Below are 22,786 nucleotides of genomic sequence, written 5' to 3'. Positions count from 1 at the left end.
TCGGTCTCTCCAGTGTCCAGACTCAGCCTGTAAGCAGGACCTGTTGGCCTACCTGCAGCGTATTGCTCTGTACTGCCACCAGCTCAACATCTGTAGTAAGGTCAAAGCAGAGGTCCAGAACCTGGGAGGAGAGCTCGTGGTCTCTGGGGTAAGAACTGATGTGCTTTACAAGTCTAGTGGTAAGAGCTGGGTGAGTCTCTAAACGCTTTGCACACCTGGATCGTCAAATATTTGCTCTGGATAAGAGCGTCTGCTAAATGACTTAAATGTAAATGTAAATGTATAATTTGTTTTTCCCCATAACAATTTAAGGTTTGTTTAGTTGGTGGTTGATCATTGTTGACAGCCGTTTTCAAGTCTTGTCATAGATTTTCAAGCAAAGTTATGTCAAAACTGTAACTTGGCCACTGAGGAACATCCAATGTCATCTTGGTAAGCAACTCCAGTGTAGATTTGGCCTTGTGTTTTAGGTTATTGTCAAATCAAATAAAAATCTAATCAAATGTATTTATATAGCCCTTCGTACATCAGCTGATATCTCGAAGTGCTGTACAGAAACCCAGCCTAAAACCCCAAACAACAGCAAGCAATGCAGGTGTAGAAGCACGAAAGGTGAATTAATCCCCCACTGTTTGGTGGAAAGCAGACAACCATAATGTTGTAATGTTAAAATAAACTTCCTTGTCCTTGCCGATGACAAGCATACCCATAACATGATGCAGCCACCACCATGCTTGAGCATATTAAGTGGGACTCAGGGATGTGTTGTGTTTGTCCCAAACTTAACACTTTCTATTTACAGTTTTACTTTACTGCCTTGTTGCAAACAGGATGCATGTTTTGGAATATTTTTATTCTGTACAGGCTACCTTCTTTTCACTGTGTCATTTAGGTTAGTATTGTGGAGTAACTACAATGTTGTTGATCCATCTTCAGTTTTCTCCTATCACAGCCATTGAACTCTGTAAATGTTTTAAAGTCACCATTGACCTCATGGTGAAATCCCTGAGTGGTTTCCTTCCTCTCCGGCAACTGAGTTTGGAAGGACGCCTGTATCTTTGTAGTGACTGGGTGTATTGATACACCATCCAAAGTGTAATTAATAACTTCACCATGATGCTCAAAGGCATATTCAATGTCTGTTTTGTTTGTTAACCCATCTACCAATAGGTGCCCTTCTTTGCGAGACATTGGAAAACCTCCCTGGTCTTTGTGGTTGAATCTGTGTTTGAAATGCACTACTCGACAGGCACCTTAAAGGCACCTTTAAAGATAATTGTATTTGTGGGGTACAGAGATAATCATGTTCAACACCACTATTTCACACAGTGAGTCCATGAAGCTTATTGTGACTTTTTAAGCACATTTTTACTCCTGAACTTATTTAGGCCACAACAAAGGGGTTAAAATACTTATTGACTCAAGACATTTCGGCTTTTAACGTTAAATTATTTTGTAAACAGTTGTTGAAACATTATTCTTGGTCATTATATGGAGTATTGTGTGTAGACCAGTGACACAACATCTCAATTTAATCAATTTTAAATTCAGGCTGTAACACAACAAAATGTAGAGTAAGTCAAGGGGTCTGAATACTTTCTGAAGGCACTGTACATGCTGTGTCCTGCTGTGTGGTCTAGCTTTACATTAACACTGTACATGCTGTGTGGTCTAGCGTTATGTTGTTATTGACACTGTACATGCTGTGTGGTCTAGCTTTACATTGACACTGTACATGCTGTGTGGTCTAGCTTTACATTGACACTGTACATGCTGTGTGGTCTAGCTTTACATTGACACTGTACATGCTGTGTGGTCTAGCGTTATGTTGTTATTGACACTGTACATGCTGTGTGGTCTAGCTTTACATTGACACTGTACATGCTGTGTGGTCTAGCTTTACATTAACACTGTACATGCTGTGTGGTCTAGCTTTACATTGACACTGTACATGCTGTGTGGTCTAGCTTTACATTAACACTGTACATGCTGTGTGGTCTAGCGTTATGTTGTTATTGACACTGTACATGCTGTGTGGTCTAGCGTTATGTTGTTATTGACACTGTACATGCTGTGTGGTCTAGCGTTATGTTGTTATTGACACTGTACATGCTGTGTGGTCTAGCGTTATGTTGTTATTGACACTGTACATGCTGTGTAGTCTAGCGTTATGTTGTTATTGACACTGTACATGCTGTGTGGTCTAGCGTTATGTTGTTATTGACACTGTACATGCTGTGTGGTCTAGCGTTATGTTGTTATTGACACTGTACATGCTGTGTAGTCTAGCGTTATGTTGTTATTGACACTGTACATGCTGTGTGGTCTAGCGTTATGTTGTTATTGACACTGTACATGCTGTGTGGTCTAGCGTTATGTTGTTATTGACACTGTACATGCTGTGTAGTCTAGCTTTACATTAACACTGTACATGCTGTGTGGTCTAGCTTTATGTTGTTATTGACACTGTACATGCTGTGTGGTCTAGCTTTACATTAACACTGTACATGCTGTGTGGTCTAGCTTTATGTTGTTATTGCCACTGTACATGCTGTGTGGTCTAGCTTTATGTTGTTATTGCCACTGTACATGCTGTGTGGTCTAGCGTTATGTTGTTATTGACACTGTACATGCTGTGTGGTCTAGCTTTACATTAACACTGTACATGCTGTGTGGTCTAGCGTTATGTTGTTATTGACACTGTACATGCTGTGTAGTCTAGCTTTATGTTGTTATTAACACTGTACATGCTGTGTGGTCTAGCGTTATGTTGTTATTGACACTGTACATGCTGTGTAGTCTAGCGTTATGTTGTTATTGACACTGTACATGCTGTGTGGTCTAGCGTTATGTTGTTATTAACACTGTACATGCTGTGTAGTCTGGCTTTACATTAACACTGTACATGCTGTGTGGTCTAGCGTTATGTTGTTATTAACACTGTACATGCTGTGTGGTCTAGCTTTACATTGACACTGTACATGCTGTGTGGTCTAGCTTTACATTAACACTGTACATGCTGTGTGGTCTAGCTTTATGTTGTTATTGACACTGTACATGCTGTGTGGTCTAGCTTTACATTAACACTGTACATGCTGTGTGGTCTAGCTTTACATTGACACTGTACATGCTGTGTGGTCTAGCTTTACATTAACACTGTACATGCTGTGTGGTCTAGCTTTATGTTGTTATTGACACTGTACATGCTGTGTGGTCTAGCGTTATGTTGTTATTGACACTGTACATGCTGTGTGGTCTAGCGTTATGTTGTTATTGACACTGTACATGCTGTGTGGTCTAGCGTTATGTTGTTATTAACACTGTACATGCTGTGTAGTCTAGCGTTATGTTGTTATTGACACTGTACATGCTGTGTGGTCTAGCGTTATGTTGTTATTGACACTGTACATGCTGTGTGGTCTAGCGTTATGTTGTTATTGACACTGTACATGCTGTGTAGTCTAGCGTTATGTTGTTATTGACACTGTACATGCTGTGTGGTCTAGCTTTACATTAACACTGTACATGCTGTGTGGTCTAGCTTTACATTAACACTGTACATGCTGTGTGGTCTAGCGTTATGTTGTTATTGACACTGTACATGCTGTGTAGTCTAGCGTTATGTTGTTATTGACACTGTACATGCTGTGTGGTCTAGCGTTATGTTGTTATTGACACTGTACATGCTGTGTGGTCTAGCTTTACATTAACACTGTACATGCTGTGTAGTCTAGCTTTACATTAACACTGTACATGCTGTGTAGTCTAGCTTTATGTTGTTATTGACACTGTACATGCTGTGTAGTCTAGCGTTATGTTGTTATTGACACTGTACATGCTGTGTGGTCTAGCTTTACATTAACACTGTACATGCTGTGTGGTCTAGCTTTACATTAACACTGTACATGCTGTGTGGTCTAGCGTTATGTTGTTATTGACACTGTACATGCTGTGTAGTCTAGCGTTATGTTGTTATTGACACTGTACATGCTGTGTGGTCTAGCGTTATGTTGTTATTGACACTGTACATGCTGTGTGGTCTAGCGTTATGTTGTTATTGACACTGTACATGCTGTGTAGTCTAGCGTTATGTTGTTATTGACACTGTACATGCTGTGTGGTCTAGCGTTATGTTGTTATTGACACTGTACATGCTGTGTGGTCTAGCTTTACATTAACACTGTACATGCTGTGTAGTCTAGCTTTACATTAACACTGTACATGCTGTGTGGTCTGGCGTTATGTTGTTATTGACACTGTACATGCTGTGTAGTCTAGCGTTATGTTGTTATTGACACTGTACATGCTGTGTGGTCTAGCTTTACATTAACACTGTACATGCTGTGTGGTCTAGCTTTACATTAACACTGTACATGCTGTGTAGTCTAGCGTTATGTTGTTATTGACACTGTACATGCTGTGTGGTCTAGCGTTATGTTGTGATTAACACTGTACATGCTGTGTGGTCTAGCTTTACATTAACACTGTACATGCTGTGTGGTCTAGCTTTATGTTGTTATTGACACTGTACATGCTGTGTGGTCTAGCTTTACATTAACACTGTACATGCTGTGTAGTCTAGCTTTACATTAACACTGTACATGCTGTGTGGTCTAGCTTTACATTAACACTGTACATGCTGTGTGGTCTAGCTTTATGTTGTTATTGACACTGTACATGCTGTGTGGTCTAGCTTTACATTAACACTGTACATGCTGTGTAGTCTAGCTTTACATTAACACTGTACATGCTGTGTGGTCTAGCGTTATGTTGTTATTGACACTGTACATGCTGTGTGGTCTAGCGTTATGTTGTTATTGACACTGTACATGCTGTGTGGTCTAGCGTTATGTTGTTATTGACACTGTACATGCTGTGTGGTCTAGCGTTATGTTGTTATTGACACTGTACATGCTGTGTGGTCTAGCTTTACATTAACACTGTACATGCTGTGTGGTCTAGCTTTGTTGTTATTAACACTGTACATGCTGTGTGGTCTAGCGTTATGTTGTTATTGACACTGTACATGCTGTGTGGTCTAGCTTTACATTAACACTGTACATGCTGTGTGGTCTAGCTTTACATTAACACTGTACATGCTGTGTGGTCTAGCGTTATGTTGTTATTGACACTGTACATGCTGTGTGGTCTAGCGTTATGTTGTTATTGACACTGTACATGCTGTGTGGTCTAGCGTTATGTTGTTATTAACACTGTACATGCTGTGTGGTCTAGCTTTACATTAACACTGTACATGCTGTGTGGTCTAGCGTTATGTTGTTATTGACACTGTACATGCTGTGTGGTCTAGCGTTATGTTGTTATTGACACTGTACATGCTGTGTGGTCTAGCGTTATGTTGTTATTTACACTGTACATGCTGTGTGGTCTAGCTTTATGTTGTTATTGACACTGTACATGCTGTGTGGTCTAGCGTTATGTTGTTATTGACACTGTACATGCTGTGTGGTCTAGCGTTATGTTGTTATTTACACTGTACATGCTGTGTGGTCTAGCTTTATGTTGTTATTGACACTGTACATGCTGTGTGGTCTAGCGTTATGTTGTTATTGACACTGTACATGCTGTGTGGTCTAGCGTTATGTTGTTATTGACACTGTACATGCTGTGTGGTCTAGCTTTATGTTGTTATTGACACTGTACATGCTGTGTGGTCTAGCGTTATGTTATTGACACTGTACATGCTGTGTGGTCTAGCGTTATGTTGTTATTGACACTGTACATGCTGTGTGGTCTAGCGTTATGTTGTTATTGACACTGTACATGCTGTGTAGTCTAGCGTTATGTTGTTATTGACACTGTACATGCTGTGTGGTCTAGCGTTATGTTGTTATTGACACTGTACATGCTGTGTCCTGCTGTGTGGTCTAGCTTTACATTAACACTGTACATGCTGTGTGGTCTAGCTTTACATTGACACTGTACATGCTGTGTGGTCTAGCTTTATGTTGTTATTGACACTGTACATGCTGTGTGGTCTAGCTGTACATTGTGTTACGAACACTATACATGCTGTGCCCTGCTTCTAGAGCCGCTGACCCCGGTACACACATACCAGTCGGAACGGGTTCAAATCCCACCCAGGGCTCTTCTGACTCACACCTGGCCTTCTCTTCTCTCCACTGTTCCATCTGTTTTAGAGAACTATGTTTGAGAATCCTGCTGAATGACAAGATGAACTGGCTACCACTTGATCTGCCTTGTTAGCCTAGGGAAACGGGTAACACATTGATCTGCCTTGTTAGGCTGGGGAAACGGGTAACACATTGATCTGCCTTGTTAGCCTGGGGAAACGGGTAACACATTGATCTGCCTTGTTAGCCTGGGGAAACGGGTAACACATTGATCTGCCTTGTTAGCCTGAGGAAACGGGCAACACATTGATCTGCCTTGTTAGCCTGAGGAAACGGGCAACACATTGATCTGCCTTGTTAGCCTGGGGAAACGGGCAACACATTGATCTGCCTTGTTAGCCTGGGGAAACGGGCAACACATTGATCTGCCTTGTTAGCCTGGGGAAACGGGTAACACATTGATCTGCCTTGTTAGCCTGGGGAAACGGGCAACACATTGATCTGCCTTGTTAGCCTGGGGAAACGGGTAACACATTGATCTGCCTTGTTAGCCTGGGGAAACGGGCAACACATTGATCTGCCTTGTTAGCCTGGGAAACGGGTAACACATTGATCTGCCTTGTTAGCCTGGGGAAGCGGGCAACACATTGATCTGCCTTGTTAGCCTGGGGAACGGGCAACACATTGATCTGCCTTGTTAGCCTGGGGAAACGGGCAACACATTGATCTGCCTTGTTAGCCTGGGGAAACGGGCAACACATTGATCTGCCTTGTTAGCCTGGGGAAACGGGCAACACATTGATCTGCCTTGTTAGCCTGGGGAAACGGGCAACACATTGATCTGCCTTGTTAGCCTGGGGAAACGGGCAACACATTGATCTGCCTTGTTAGCCTGGGGAAACGTTGATCTACAGCCCACTTCTTACATTGCTCTCATTAATTCTGCCAAAGTGTAGCTGATATATGTTAATTATAGAAATAGAACAAACATGGAACAGCATGGTATAATTATCAACATGTCAGATGAACTACCGTGTAAATGTGCTCCAATAGTCAAAACATCTCATTTCCACGTTCTGCTACCTCGCACCACTGAAGGAAACCGTTCTCCATTCTCACACTGTAGGAAACGTTCTCCATTCTCATACTGTAGGAAACGTTCTCCATTCTCATACTGTAGGAAACGTTCTCCATTCTCATACTGTAGGAAACGTTCTCCATTCTCATACTGTAGGAAACGTTCTCCATTCTCATACTGTAGGAAACGTTCTCCATTCTCATACTGTAGGAAACCGTTCTCCATTCTCATACTGTAGGAAACCGTTCTCCATTCTCATACTGTAGGAAACCGTTCTCCATTCTCATACTGTAGGAAACCGTTCTCCATTCTCATACTGTAGGAAACCGTTCTCCATTCTCATACTGTAGGAAACGTTCTCCATTCTCATACTGTAGGAAACCGTTCTCCATTCTCATACTGTAGGAAACCGTTCTCCATTCTCATACTGTAGGAAACGTTCTCCATTCTCATACTGTAGGAAACGTCAAGATACCTTCATAGAAAATGACTCAAGTAAAAGTGAAAGTCACTCAGTAAAATACTACTTCAGTAAAAGTATTAGTTTGAAATATACTTAAGTATCAAAAGGCAAATGTAAATTCCTTATATTAAGCAAACCAGACGGCACAAATTAATTTTTGAAAATCAGCTGGGGGGGGGGGGGTAATGAGTTCTTTTGGGTGTCAGAGAGAATGTATGGAGCAAGTCTGCAAAAATCTAAATAGTAAAGTATAGATACCCCCAAAAACTACTTAATTAGTACTTTAAAGTATTTGTTCTTAAGTACTTTACACCAGTGCCTCAAAGTAATCTTGTGCTTCATTCACCTTCTGCTACCTTAAAAGAACCTTAGAGTGCGTTCCAAATGGCACCCTATTTCGTATATAGTGCACTTCTTTTGACCAGAGGCCATACTACTCAGGTCAAAAGTAGTGTACTACACAGGGAATAGGGTGCCATTTGTGTCAGCGCTCTAAAGTAGACAGAAGACTTGACTTTTTGAAACTGAACTTTTAACTAAGCTAATATTTTCACTTCAGATTTCCTTCCGTGAGTTGAGAAGACCGTTTTACCCCTTTAGTGAGTCGCGTTATAAACTAAACATTTCATCCTCCTTTCTGCTCATTTCACTTTTTAAATTAAATTTAAGTCATCCACTGGTTCCTTTTCTCAATTTCAAAGCAAATCCGTAATTTAATATTTCTTAGCCTCATTAAATAACTGGATTTAAACTTAATAACCCAATAAATTGCTTCCCTTTTAACTAATGATTCATTCCCTTGCCTTGTATAATTTATAGACGGTGTTTGTTACAGATGATAACAGAATAACATCACAAGTTGACACCCTAATTTTCTGAGTGCACTACGTTTGACCAAAGGCTCTGGTTAAAAGTAGTGTGCACTATATGGACCCAGCCTTAATATAAATAGTCTTCCTTTCGCTGTTTCCTTTCCTGTTTCCTTTCCTGTTTCCTTTCCTGTTTCCTTTCCTGTTTCCTTTCCTGTTCTCTCTTTAAAGAGACTCGTGTCCCGAAATGCCTTTCCTTTCTCCCAGTTGCTTTGTCACTGGCTTAAATGGATACTTGGGGATTTTGACTAGCATGCTAGCAGTTACCAAAGACATCTGGTCATTGCGCTAATGCTAGCTAGCAATTGTGCTAATGCTAGTTTGAAACTTCCTTCAGGCTGCACGCAGAGACAAAGGGATAAAGGGCTTCAATGCCAAAATCCTAAAGTATCCCTTTAAGTTAACATCCTGCCAGAAGATATTTACTTTTTAGAAAGAACCTTAAATCCAATCCGCCATCCCAGCATCTCGTTTCCCTACTCCTCCTCTTGTCCCGTGGATCTGAAACACAGTGTTAGGGTGAGTCCCAGTTGGCACCCTGTTCCTTATAGTGCACTACTTTTGACCAGTGAACCACATAGTGAGTGTAGGGAATAGGCTACCATTTCAGACACTCCCAGTTTATTCCAACAATAGCAGTTTCTACCAAGGCCTGAGTTCCAAATGGCACTATAAACTTTAAAATGCATTACTTTTTACCAGGTCAAAGCTATGATCCCTGATTTGATGTCACTTGTTAAATCCATTTCAATCAGTGTAGATGAAGTGGAGGAGACGGGTGAAAGAAGGATTTTTAAGCCTAAAGACAACTGAGACATGGATTTGATTGACAAAAGATTGAAGTACCTTTTGAACAGTGGCATGGTAGTAGATGCCTTTGAACAGGGCATGGTAGTAGATGCCTTTGAACAGGGCATGGTAGTAGATGCCTTTGAACAGGGCATGGTAGTAGATGCCTTTGAACAGGGCATGGTAGTAGGTGCCTTTGAACAGGGCATGGTAGTAGATGCCTTTGAACAGGGCATGGTAGTAGGTGCCTTTGAACAGGGCATGGTAGTAGGTGCCTTTGAACAGGGTATGGTAGTAGGTGCCTTTGAACAGGGCATGGTAGTAGGTGCCTTTGAACAGGGCATGGTAGTAGGTGCCTTTGAACAGGGTATGGTAGTAGGTGCCTTTGAACAGGGCATGGTAGTAGGTGCCTTTGAACAGGGCATGGTAGTAGGTGCCTTTGAACAGGGCATGGTAGTAGGTGCCTTTGAACAGGGCATGGTAGTAGGTGCCTTTGAACAGGGCATGGTAGTAGGTGCCTTTGAACAGGGCATGGTAGTAGGTGCCTTTGAACAGGGCATGGTAGTAGGTGCCTTTGAACAGGGTATGGTAGTAGGTGCCTTTGAACAGGGCATGGTAGTAGGTGCCTTTGAACAGGGCATGGTAGTAGGTGCCTTTGAACAGGGCATGGTAGTAGGTGCCTTTGAACAGGGCATGGTAGTAGGTGCCTTTGAACAGGGCATGGTAGTAGGTGCCTTTGAACAGGGCATGGTAGTAGGTGCCTTTGAACAGGGCATGGTAGTAGGTGCCTTTGAACAGGGTATGGTAGTAGGTGCCTTTGAACAGGGCATGGTAGTAGGTGCCTTTGAACAGGGCATGGTAGTAGATGCCTTTGAACAGGGCATGGTAGTAGGTGCCTTTGAACAGGGCATGGTAGTAGGTGCCTTTGAACAGGGCATGGTAGTAGGTGCCTTTGAACAGGGTATGGTAGTAGGTGCCTTTGAACAGGGCATGGTAGTAGGTGCCTTTGAACAGGGCATGGTAGTAGGTGCCTTTGAACAGGGTATGGTAGTAGATGCCTTTGAACAGGGCATGGTAGTAGGTGCCTTTGAACAGGGTATGGTAGTAGGTGCCTTTGAACAGGGTATGGTAGTAGGTGCCTTTGAACAGGGCATGGTAGTAGGTGCCTTTGAACAGGGCATGGTAGTAGGTGCCTTTGAACAGGGCATGGTAGTAGGTGCCTTTGAACAGGGCATGATAGTAGGTGCCTTTGAACAGGGCATGGTAGTAGGTGCCTTTGAACAGGGTATGGTAGTAGGTGCCTTTGAACAGGGTATGGTAGTAGGTGCCTTTGAACAGGGTATGGTAGTAGGTGCCTTTGAACAGGGTATGGTAGTAGGTGCCTTTGAACAGGGCATGGTAGTAGGTGCCTTTGAACAGGGCATGGTAGTAGGTGCCTTTGAACAGGGCATGGTAGTAGGTGCCTTTGAACAGGGTCTGGTAGTAGGTGCCTTTGAACAGGGTATGGTAGTAGGTGCCAGGCGCACCGGTTTGTGTCAAGAACCGCAACGCTGCCGGGTTTTTCACGCTCCACAGTTTCCCGTGTGTATCAAGAATGGCCCACCACCAAAAGGACATTCAGCCAACTGGACACAACTGTGGGAAGCATTGGCGTCAACATGGGCCAGCATCCCTGTGGAACGCTTTCAATACCTTGTAGAGTCCATTCCCCGGTGAATTGAGGCTGTTCTGAGGCCCTGGTCCGGCTCCAGACTCATTTGGGTGCGGTTGTTAATTCACCATTTCAAATTAGAGCAACGCCTCTGTCCTTCAGTGGAACAGCAACACCTGGGACCTCATGCAGGAGCGCTCACATTTTAAACCGTGAAGCTCAATTGTCTTTACTTGATTCCCTTATAATCCTTCCCTGCTTCTCTAAACGTATTGGAGAGAGCCAGAGAGGAGGAACATAAACATTTAGGGATTTGACAATAAGGCCCTTTATCTTCCCAGGGTCAGATGAACTTGTGGATAGAGCTTTTATGTCTCTGTGTGCCGTTTTAAAGGAAGTTGCTAACTAGCGCGATGACTGGAAGTCAGTAGTGTAGTATATAGGTAACACACACATCCCACATTCATACCCTCTGCACTCCTCCACTATGAACACCCCCCCCACATTCATACCCTCTGCACTCCTCCACTATGAACACCCCCACATTCATACCCTCTGCACTCCTCCACTATGAACACCCCCCACATTCATACCCTCTGCACTCCTCCACTATGAACACCCCCCCACACATTCATACCCTCTGCACTCCTCCACTATGAACACCCCCCACATTCATACCCTCTGCACTCCTCCACTATGACCCCCCACACACACATTCATACCCTCTGCACTCCTCCACTATGAACACCCCCACACACATTCATACCCTCTGCACTCCTCCACTATGAACACCCCCACATTCATACCCTCTGCACTCCTCCACTATGAACACCCCCCACACATTCATACCCTCTGCACTCCTCCACTATGAACACCCCCCACATTCATACCCTCTGCACTCCTCCACTATGACCCCCCCACACACACATTCATACCCTCTGCACTCCTCCACTATGACCCCCCCACACACACATTCATACCCTCTGCACTCCTCCACTATGACCCCCCCATTCATACCCTCTGCACTCCTCCACTATGAACACCCCCCACACACACACATTCATACCCTCTGCACTCCTCCACTATGACCCCCCCCATTCATTCCCTCTGCACTCCTCCACTATGATCACCCCCCTCCACACATTCATACCCTCTGCACTCCTCCACTATGAACCCCCTACACACACACATTCATACCCTCTGCACTCCTCCACTATGACCCCCCACACACACATTCATACCCTCTGCACTCCTCCACTATGAACACCCCCCACATTCATACCCTCTGCACTCCTCCACTATGAACCCCCCATTCATACCCTCTGCACTCCTCCACTATGACCCCCCCACACACACACATTCATACCCTCTGCACTCCTCCACTATGACCCCCCACACACACACATTCATACCCTCTGCACTCCTCCACTATGAACCACCCCCCCATTCATACCCTCTGCACTCCTCCACTATGAACCACCCCCCCCATTCATACCCTCTGCACTCCTCCACTATGAACACCCCCCCACACACACACATTCATACCCTCTGCACTCCTCCACTATGACCCCCCCCCCATTCATTCCCTCTGCACTCCTCCACTATGACCCCCCATTCATACCCTCTGCACTCCTCCACTATGAAACCCCCCCCCCCCATTCATACCCTCTGCACTCCTCCACTATGAACCCCCCATTCATACCCTCTGCACTCCTCCACTATGAACCACCCCCCCCATTCATACCCTCTGCACTCCTCCACTATGAACACCCCCCCACACACACACATTCATACCTCTGCACTCCTCCACTATGACCCCCCATTCATTCTCCTCTGCACTCCTCCACTATGAAACCCCCCCCATTCATACCCTCTGCACTCCTCCACTATGAACCCCCCCATTCATTCCCTCTGCACTCCTCCACTATGAACCCCCCCATTCATACCCTCTGCACTCCTCCACTATGAACTCCCCCCCCCCATTCATTCCCTCTGCACTCCTCCACTATGACCCCCCCATTCATACCCTCTGCACTCCTCCACTATGAACCCCCCCCATTCATACCCTCTGCACTCCTCCACTATGAAACCCCCCCATTCATACCCTCTGCACTCCTCCACTATGAACACCCCCACACACACACATTCATACCCTCTGCACTCCTCCACTATGAACACCCCCACACACACACATTCATACCCTCTGCACTCCTCCACTATGACCCCCCCCCCATTCATTCCCTCTGCACTCCTCCACTATGAAACCCCCCCATTCATACCCTCTGCACTCCTCCACTATGAAACCCCCCCCCCCATTCATACCCTCTGCACTCCTCCACTATGACCCCCCCATTCATACCCTCTGCACTCCTCCACTATGAAACCCCCCCCCATTCATTCCCTCTGCACTCCTCCACTATGACCCCCCCCCCCCCCATTCATACCCTCTGCACTCCTCCACTATGAACCCCCCCATTCATACCCTCTGCACTCCTCCACTATGACCCCCCATTCATACCCTCTGCACTCCTCCACTATGAACCCCCCATTCATTCCCTCTGCACTCCTCCACTATGACCCCCCCATTCATACCCTCTGCACTCCTCCACTATGAACCCCCTCCACACATTCATACCCTCTGCACTCCTCCACTATGACCCCCCCCCATTCATACCCTCTGCACTCCTCCACTATGACCCCCCCCCATTCATACCCTCTGCACTCCTCCACTATGACCCCCCCCCCCATTCATACCCTCTGCACTCCTCCACTATGAACCCCCTCCACACATTCATACCCTCTGCACTCCTCCACTATGAACCCCCTCCACACATTCATACCCTCTGCACTCCTCCACTATGAACCCCCTCCACACATTCATACCCTCTGCACTCCTCCACTATGACCCCCCCCCCCCATTCATACCCTCTGCACTCCTCCACTATGAACCCCCTCCACACATTCATACCCTCTGCACTCCTCCACTATGAACCCCCTCCACACATTCATACCCTCTGCACTCCTCCACTATGAACCGCCCTCCACACATTCATACCCTCTGCACTCCTCCACTATGACCCCCCCCCCCCCCATTCATACCCTCTGCACTCCTCCACTATGAACCCCCTCCACACATTCATACCCTCTGCACTCCTCCACTATGACCCCCCCATTCATACCCTCTGCACTCCTCCACTATGACCCCCCCCATTCATACCCTCTGCACTCCTCCACTATGAACCCCCTCCACACATTCATACCCTCTGCACTCCTCCACTATGACCCTCTGCACTCCCCCCCCCATTCATACCCTCTGCACTCCTCCACTATGACCCCCCCATTCATACCCTCTGCACTCCTCCACTATGACCCCCCATTCATACCCTCTGCACTCCTCCACTATGACCCCCCCATTCATACCCTCTGCACTCCTCCACTATGACCCCCCCATTCATACCCTCTGCACTCCTCCACTATGACCCCCCCCCATTCATACCCTCTGCACTCCTCCACTATGACCCCCATTCATACCCTCTGCACTCCTCCACTATGACCCCCCCATTCATACCCTCTGCACTCCTCCACTATGACCCCCATTCATACCCTCTGCACTCCTCCACTATGACCCCCCCATTCATACCCTCTGCACTCCTCCACTATGACCCCCCCATTCATACCCTCTGCACTCCTCCACTATGACCCCCCCATTCATACCCTCTGCACTCCTCCACTATGACCCCCCCCATTCATACCCTCTGCACTCCTCCACTATGACCCCCCCCATTCATACCCTCTGCACTCCTCCACTATGACCCCCCCATTCATACCCTCTGCACTCCTCCACTGGACGATAATACATATTATTGCAAATCCTCTGTTGATGACTGGGTTCTTTCTTGTATGTAGTTGCTGTTAAATTGCTCTGCCATTATTAGTATTATAATATGAGGTATTGTTGGGGTTACCCCTGTGCTGTGATGTGGGTTTTATATGGTGTGTATTCTCTTTTCTCTCCACTGGATATCTGGTAAACAGGCTACACTCTAGGCAGTCTCTTCTGCTGATGTGGGTCTGGTAGTGGTACTCTCTCTATTCTACTCTTTTCCTTTCGGCATGGTTAATACCTGCCTGGCGCCCAAACAAAATCATTCTTTACCCCTCTCTAATAAATACCACTACAACGTGTATCAGAGAGTCTGTTCTATCAGGGAGGGGGGGGGGGATAAGAACTGTTGCATGTATTCGTGATTGGCGGTTTATTTTATTATTTAGGCTAATTATTCAAAGCTATCTTTGTTATTTAATTTACATTTTAAAAAAATGCTTGATTGCATTTCAAAACATGAGTATCTCACAAATGCTGTGTGATGGCATGAACTAATAAATAACTGATTGATACTGGTAGCCTATATAAGTTTTGAAATATAATATTAATATAGTATTAAGACTATACAGGAAGGGCTCTTAGGCCTAAAGCTTGGCGTTTATACAAGGATACTGTATACTATATATATACCAAGCCTACTGATAACAATACTACTTATTATTAGAATGACCATCACAACAATAATTGTAATAACAAGGAGATGAAAGAAAAGGAGGGTATAGGAGCTGAGGGTATAGGAGCTGAGGGTATAGGAGCTGAGGGCTTGGGAGCTGAGGGCTTGGGAGCTGAGGGTATAGGAGCTGAGGGCTTGGGAGCTGAGGGCTTGGGAGCTGAGGGTATAGGAGCTGAGGGCTTGGGAGCTGAGGGTATAGGAGCTGAGGGTATAGGAGCTGAGGGTATAGGAGCTGAGGGCTTGGGAGCTGAGGGCTTGGGAGCTGAGGGCTTGGGAGCTGAGGCCTTGGGAGCTGAGGGTATAGGAGCTGAGGGCTTGGGAGCTGAGGGCTTGGGAGCTGAGGGCTTGGGAGCTGAGGGTATAGGAGCTGAGGGTATAGGAGCTGAGGGTATAGGAGCTGAGGGTATAGGAGCTGAGGGCTTGGGAGCTGAGGGCTTGGGAGCTGAGGGTATAGGAGCTGAGGGCTTGGGAGCTGAGGGCTTGGGAGCTGAGGCCTTGGGAGCTGCGGGCTTGGGAGCTGCGGGCTTGGGAGCTGAGGCCTTGGTAGCTGAGGCCTTGGTAGCTGAGGCCTTGGTAGCTGAGGCCTTGGTAGCTGAGGCCTTGGGAGCTGAGGCCTTGGGAGCTGAGGCCTTGGGAGCTGAGGCCTTGGGAGCTGAGGCCTTGGGAGCTGAGGCCTTGGGAGCTGAGGCCTTGGGAGCTGCGGGCTTGGGAGCTGCGGGCTTGGGAGCTGCGGGCTTGGGAGCTGAGGCCTTGGGAGCTGCGGGCTTGGGAGCTGAGGCCTTGGGAGCTGCGGGCTTGGGAGCTGAGGGCTTGGGAGCTGCGTGTGACAAACAGGTGCTGCTAGATTACAATATCATTCTTCTGCCTGTTTGGAACACTAAATAAGTAATCTGTCTGTTCTAACAAAAAATTAATTGTGAAGCCTTTTTATGTTCTTTTTATTTAACTAGGCAAGTCCTTTAAGAACACATTTGTATTTACGGCCTTACCGGGGAACAGTGGGTTTAACCACCTTGTTCAAGGGGCAGAACGACAGATATTTTTGATTTACCTTGTCAGCTCAAGGATTCGATCTTGCAACCTTTTCAGGATACTGGCCCAACGCTCTAACCGCCAGACTACCTGCCATCCCTCATTACAGCATAGCAGAGATTAAAAACAGACCAATCTGGGAAATTATTTTGTCCGTCACGTTGCATGAAGCTTGTTTCTCACAGAATCAGTAGGCTATTAACCAAAGGCAACCGAAGCAAGTAGAGATATATAATGGATGATTTATAAAGCCAGGCACATTTAACAGTTAGGTTATTGATTATAGACCCAATTAACTTAGTTTCCTCTATCCGCAATTAGGCTAAGGCCAGGGCTGTTTCCTCGTCTCTGCTGCTGCCTCCTCCGCGTTGTTCTCAATCTCAATATGCTGCTTTATTTAGTAATTATGCACATGGCAACATAGGGAAAAAAGGCAGCAATTCAACGGTGCACTGAAGATCGTTTCAGAACCACGGACAGCGACCGTATCCAACGAGGGAGAAAGTGTTTTGTTATATACGTACAAGACTTTTTCCATGATATAACCAATATACAATTTCAGTGTCACGTTCTTTAAAGTGATGGACTGTGTCATCCCTGTGGCCTCCGCAATGGTTTAGTCCACTGAGACGGGCTTCAATCAGACAGGTGCCATGACATTTTTTTTTCTCAACTAAAAAAAAATCTTGGTCGACCGAACAATCGACCAGTCGACTAAATGGGGTCAGCCCTAGGTCTTATGTAGCAAAATTTGAAATGTTTTTTTGTTGTACATTGTATAAAAGTAGAGATTTAGAGATAGAAAATGGTTTATCATACATTGCAGTTGAGGAACAATGAGAAGGTAATTATACTTTAAAAGTAGATAAACTTGTAAGCCCACATTTTGAGAAAATGGCCCTTGAATGTTTTGGTACCTACTGGAGAGCTCTTCCTTGTCGACACCCATTCAGCATCGTTCACAGCCTCCTAATCCTTAGCCCCACCCACCTCATTAAGGATTCACATGTGAGGCCATGTGCTAAACAGAGTGAGGTAGTGTAGTAAAACAACCAAAGATTTTTGAGACTAAAAGTGGTGAAAATAGGAGCAAAAAAAGTAGTTTATCTAGTCCTTAGCCTATATCCTAAACCTGACTTTGGTGCAGGTCATGTTGTTCTTCATAATACAAAGTTTATTTGTCACGTGAACAGGATACAGACGGTGTAAACAGTACAGTGAAATGGTTACTCTCATAGTAGCAATATCACAAATAGAAAGTGTTCAGATTAAAATATTGTATTGATATTTTATAATTATTAGATGATTCTTACCCAGACACAGTTGTTTAAATTGATGGGTCATGTGAAAGAAATGCTATAATCACCTCCCAGCCACACATCTAGCTAAGTGGATGAGTCACTACTGTCTAGACATGTTAATTAAATACAATAGATGGCTGTAATCACCTCCCAGCCACACATCTAGCTAAGTGAATGAGTCACTACTGTCTAGACATGTTCATTAAATACAATAGATGGCTGTAATCACCTCCCAGCCACATCTAGCTAAGTGGATGAGTCACTACTGTCTAGACATGTTAATTAAATACAATAGATGGCTGTAATCACCTCCCAGCCACACATCTAGCTAAGTGAATGAGTCACTACTGTCTAGACATGTTAATTAAATACAATAGATGGCTGTAATCACCTCCCAGCCACACATCTAGCTAAGTGGATGAGTCACTACTGTCTAGACATGTTCATTAAATACAATAGATGGCTGTAATCACCTCCCAGCCACACATCTAGCTAAGTGGATGAGTCACTACTGTCTAGACATGTTCATTAAATACAATAGATGGCTGTAATCACCTCCCAGCCACATCTAGCTAAGTGGATGAGTCACTACTATCTAGACATGTTCATTAAATACAATAGATGGCTGTAATCTCCCAGCCACACATCTAGCTAAGTGGATGGGTCATGTAATCATCTGGCGAAGTGGAGTCTTTTGTTTAGACATGTAGCTAGCTAGCTAAACAATGAACCACAATTCCCAACTCATACAGTACTAGCAATACAAACTGATTGTCATAGCTAGCCACCATACATGAATCTACAGGTAGGTTCAATGTTAGCTAGCTAGCTAACATTAGGCTGTAACTAACCATGCAAAATGGCTGTCTGATATACAACTGATATTACTACACAGATCATACGCGTAACGTTAGCTAGCGAGCTAGCAGGCTGACGTTCCCTAGCGAGCTAGCAGGCTGACGTTCCCTAGCAACCTAGCAGGCTGACGTTCCCTAGCAACCTAACAGTAAGCCTTAACTTGCAGTGAAAATGACTTTCTGATCCAATTAGAAACGTATAATGTCCGAAATGGTACTCTTACCCGTCAAACATGCGCGCTTCACCGCAGACTGAAAACATTTGGACTTTTGTTTTGTAGATACAGTTTGTTTGGCCCACTTTGTGTCAAGTCACTCCGGTTCACACTGAGCGTAGTAGTAGAATCAGTAGTAGTAGTAGTAGTAGAAATGGTCAATCTGCTGCATGTTATTCAGTTATACCCTGTTCACCACATGGTCAATCTGCTGCATGTTATTCAGTTATACCCTGTGGTCAATCTGCTGCATGTTATTCAGTTATACCCTGTTCACCACATGGTCAATCTGCTGCATGTTATTCAGTTATACCCTGTTGTCAATCTGCTGCATGTTATTCAGTTATACCCTGTTGTCAATCTGCTGCATGTTATTCAGTTATACCCTCTTCACCACATGGTCAATCTGCTGCATGTTATTCAGTTATACCCTGTTCACCACATGGTCAATCTGCTGCATGTTATTCAGTTATACCCTGTGGTCAATCTGCTGGATGTTATTCAGTTATACCCTGTGGTCAATCTGCTGGATGTTATTCAGTTATACCCTGTTCACCACATGGTCAATCTGCTGCATGTTATTCAGTTATACCCTGTGGTCAATCTGCTGCATGTTATTCAGTTATACCCTGTTCACCACATGGTCAATCTGCTGCATGTTATACCCTCTTCACCACATGGTCAATCTGCTGCATGTTATTCAGTTATACCCTCTTCACCACATGGTCAATCTGCTGCATGTTATTCAGTTATACCCTGTTGTCAATCTGCTGCATGTTATACCCTCTTCACCACATGGTCAATCTGCTGCATGTTATTCAGTTATACCCTGTTCACCACATGGTCAATCTGCTGGATGTACAACAGTCACCCGGCTGCGGCCTTGTCCTGCTCTGAAGCCTTTACCCCGAGGCTCCATCATGTTGCACTTGACTTCTACAGTTCCAACTATTAACGTTCAAGTTCCCTCTCTCCCTTTTCCCCTTTTTACAGGAGGTTTCCCAAGCATTCCTAGAGAGCCAGGTATTCCCTACCTTCAGATACAGTACAGTAACACTCAGGCTGCAGCCCAAACACCAACCTATTCCCCACCTTCAGATACAGTACAGTAACACTCAGGCTGCAGCCCAAACACCAACCTATTCCCTACCTTCAGATACAGTACAGTAACACTCAGGCTGCAGCCCAAACACCAACCTATTCCGTATTATAGCTGCACTACTTTTGACCTTGGAGCCTTCTTTTTTTTTGTAACCTTTGTGGGCCGAGTCAACAGTAGTGCACGATATAGGGAATTTGGGACGTTAGCCTGAGACATTGGCTAAAGCCAGACACACACAGGATCGATCATATGAACTCCGTGTCCCCTCTGATCAGTGAGGGTGGTGGTGGGAAACATTACAGGTGGATATACAGGTTGTCTCTAACTGCTGATCTGGGGTCAGATATAATGTGCTCCCAAATGGCACCCTAATGCCTATAATAGTGCATTACTTTGACCAAGGGTCGTTTTGGGATGTATCTATATGGTTATACTGTATAATATTCCACGGTTACGTTATCTGATCCTAGAGCTGTGGTTAAGAGGACAACTTCTACCTCAAGCACTGGCTAACCTTGTCTCCTCTCTATCTCCTCCCCCCCTACCTCTCCCCTCCCTCCCTTCCTCCCTTCTCCCACCAGGTGGACAGTGCCATGTCTCTGATCCAGGCAGCTAAGAACCTGATGAATACGGTGGTGTCCACGGTCAAGGCGAGCTACGTGGCCTCCACTAAGTACCAGAAGTCCATGGCCATGCAGTCCCTCAACATGCCTGCTATCTCCTGGAAGATGAAAGCCCCAGAGAAGAAACCTCTGGTCAAGAGAGAGAAACAGGAAGATGGATCCAACAACAAGGTAATGGGAATAATGTTGTTTAAAGCTCTTGTCGTCTAAAAGGAAGGAACGGCTCCGCTAAGAGGTGAGAGGTGAAATTCTTGGACCGGCGCCAGACGGACGAAAGCGAAAAGCGTTTGCTACGAATGTTTTCATTAACGAGTTGTTGTTTAAAGTATCGTCTTCGTATAATCTCAAACGGACGTGGTCGTTTCCCCGCTAACGATTCCAGCTTTAATCACTTGTATAATCCTCTTGTCTTAAAAAGCTTTCATTCCAGGACTAGGCTTCATCTGTATCCGGGAAACCAGCCTTTATATGTTTCTCATGTAAATTACCAGTCGTTTTTTTATTTATTTTTTTTATGGCCTGTAAGGAGATTTAATCATGACACATTTCTAAGAAAACAGACATTTTTAAAATACGATCTTCTCTTCTTTTTTTTTAGGTCAAGAGGTCATCCCAAAAGAAGCACATCAACCCTGTCCAGGCCCTCAGCGAGTTCAAAGCCATGGATAGCATCTAGAGATGGAGCAGTCCGTTGGTCAGGGGAGAGGAGGTGGAGCTACAGGGTTGGGGATAGCAAGCTAGTTGGATGGTTGGAGACTCTTTTTTTTTTCCTTTTTTTTGTCTTGTCACAAAAATAGAAAGAGTGAGAAAATAAGATTAAGAATAGTTTGGAAATCATTCCTCTTTTCCTTTCCCTGGTCTAGTCCAGCTGTCTGGTTTGACCTGATGTCTCTATACAGACTCACTAAGGTGGACCACTGAGCTCTCTCTCCTCTTAACAGTCTTATTGTTTCAATCAAACGACTGCATTCTGCTTGCTCTGTTTCTATCCTATCATATGACGTCTCTAGTGGGAAAACGAAGCAAAAGGGGCCTTTTTCCCTCATATACTTTGTTTTGATTTTATTCCAATGTTGGTATGAGAAAGATGGTTTCATTGTAATACTGTAAGATTTAATTCTGACAACTAATCATTTTTTTTGACCCCTGACCCCCTCTACCCCCTAACCTGTGATGTGAGATGCCCCTGTGTATTTTATAGAATTACATTCTAACATATTTTACAATTGCGTGACCCGGTGGGAGGGTATTGGAGGGTATTCCACTGTGTGCCGTATATATAATAGTGTAGATCAGATGGGTCTTTCCACTCTGAACCGTCTCTATTGTCTCATTACTCTGGTGAAGCTTTGGTTTTTAAACTTTGTTTACGTTGATTTTTTTTTCCATCTCGATGTCTAATAAAAGTTTGATGTTTTAGTGTCGTATCACTTCATACTTATTATACACTGGGTGGTTTCAACCCTGAATGCTGATTGGCTGAAAGCTGTTTGTATATCAGACCGTATACCACGGTTATGAAAAATACATGTGTTTTTACTGCTCTAATTGGTACAGCAATAAGACACCTCGGGGGTTTGTGGTATACGGCCAATATATCACGGCTAAGGGCTGTATCCAGGCACTCTGCGTTGTGTCGTGCTTAAGAACAGCCCTTAGCCGTGATATGTTGACCATAGACCACACCCCCGGGTCTGATTGCTATAGTAACAGTGAATAGTCATTATTGAGTGTTTTTTAAGTTCAGTGAATCTGTTTCTGTTGTCCTCTTTGACATTTGGAACTGTAAATGTTTTAGTTAATTAAAAATCCTTCATCCGTGATTTTAAAAAGACCAATCGGGACAAGTTGTTCCAGTTTAAAAGTATTTGGTAAGGTGTTCCAAGACGATGGCGCAGAGGACATAAGAGCCCTTTTACCAAATTCAGTTCAGACATTTGGAACAGTTAGCAGGATAAAGAGTAGTCTGGATGAGGTGTTGTTTTCCCTGTCGTTACCCCCCCCCCCCAGGTTTTAAATAGTAGTCTGGATGAGGTGTTGTTTTCCCTGTCGTTACCCCCAGGTTTTAAATAGTAGTCTGGATGAGGTCTTGTTTTCCCTGTCGTTACCCCCAGGTTTTAAATAGTAGTCTGGATGAGGTCTTGTTTTCCCT

The 22,786-nt window shown here is 44.8% G+C and overlaps 1 protein-coding gene across 1 annotated transcript in view; it reads left to right on the top strand.

Annotated features, from left to right (window-relative positions):
• The window catches only part of LOC115122782 (catenin alpha-1-like), a 271,073-nt gene extending 249,020 nt beyond the window's left edge, over nucleotides 1-22,053 (top strand). Inside the window, 3 exon segments of the mRNA XM_065019987.1 lie at nucleotides 14-148; nucleotides 20,593-20,805; nucleotides 21,233-22,053. Of these exon segments, the coding sequence (XP_064876059.1) occupies nucleotides 14-148; nucleotides 20,593-20,805; nucleotides 21,233-21,310 (426 nt within the window). The 3' untranslated portion in view covers nucleotides 21,311-22,053.
• Nucleotides 22,054-22,786: the final 733 nt, after the last annotated feature.

Source organism: Oncorhynchus nerka, linkage group LG6, assembly GCF_034236695.1.
Source record: "Oncorhynchus nerka isolate Pitt River linkage group LG6, Oner_Uvic_2.0, whole genome shotgun sequence".
Lineage (NCBI taxonomy): Eukaryota > Metazoa > Chordata > Actinopteri > Salmoniformes > Salmonidae > Oncorhynchus > Oncorhynchus nerka.
This window is presented reverse-complemented; position numbering and strand designations above follow the sequence as displayed.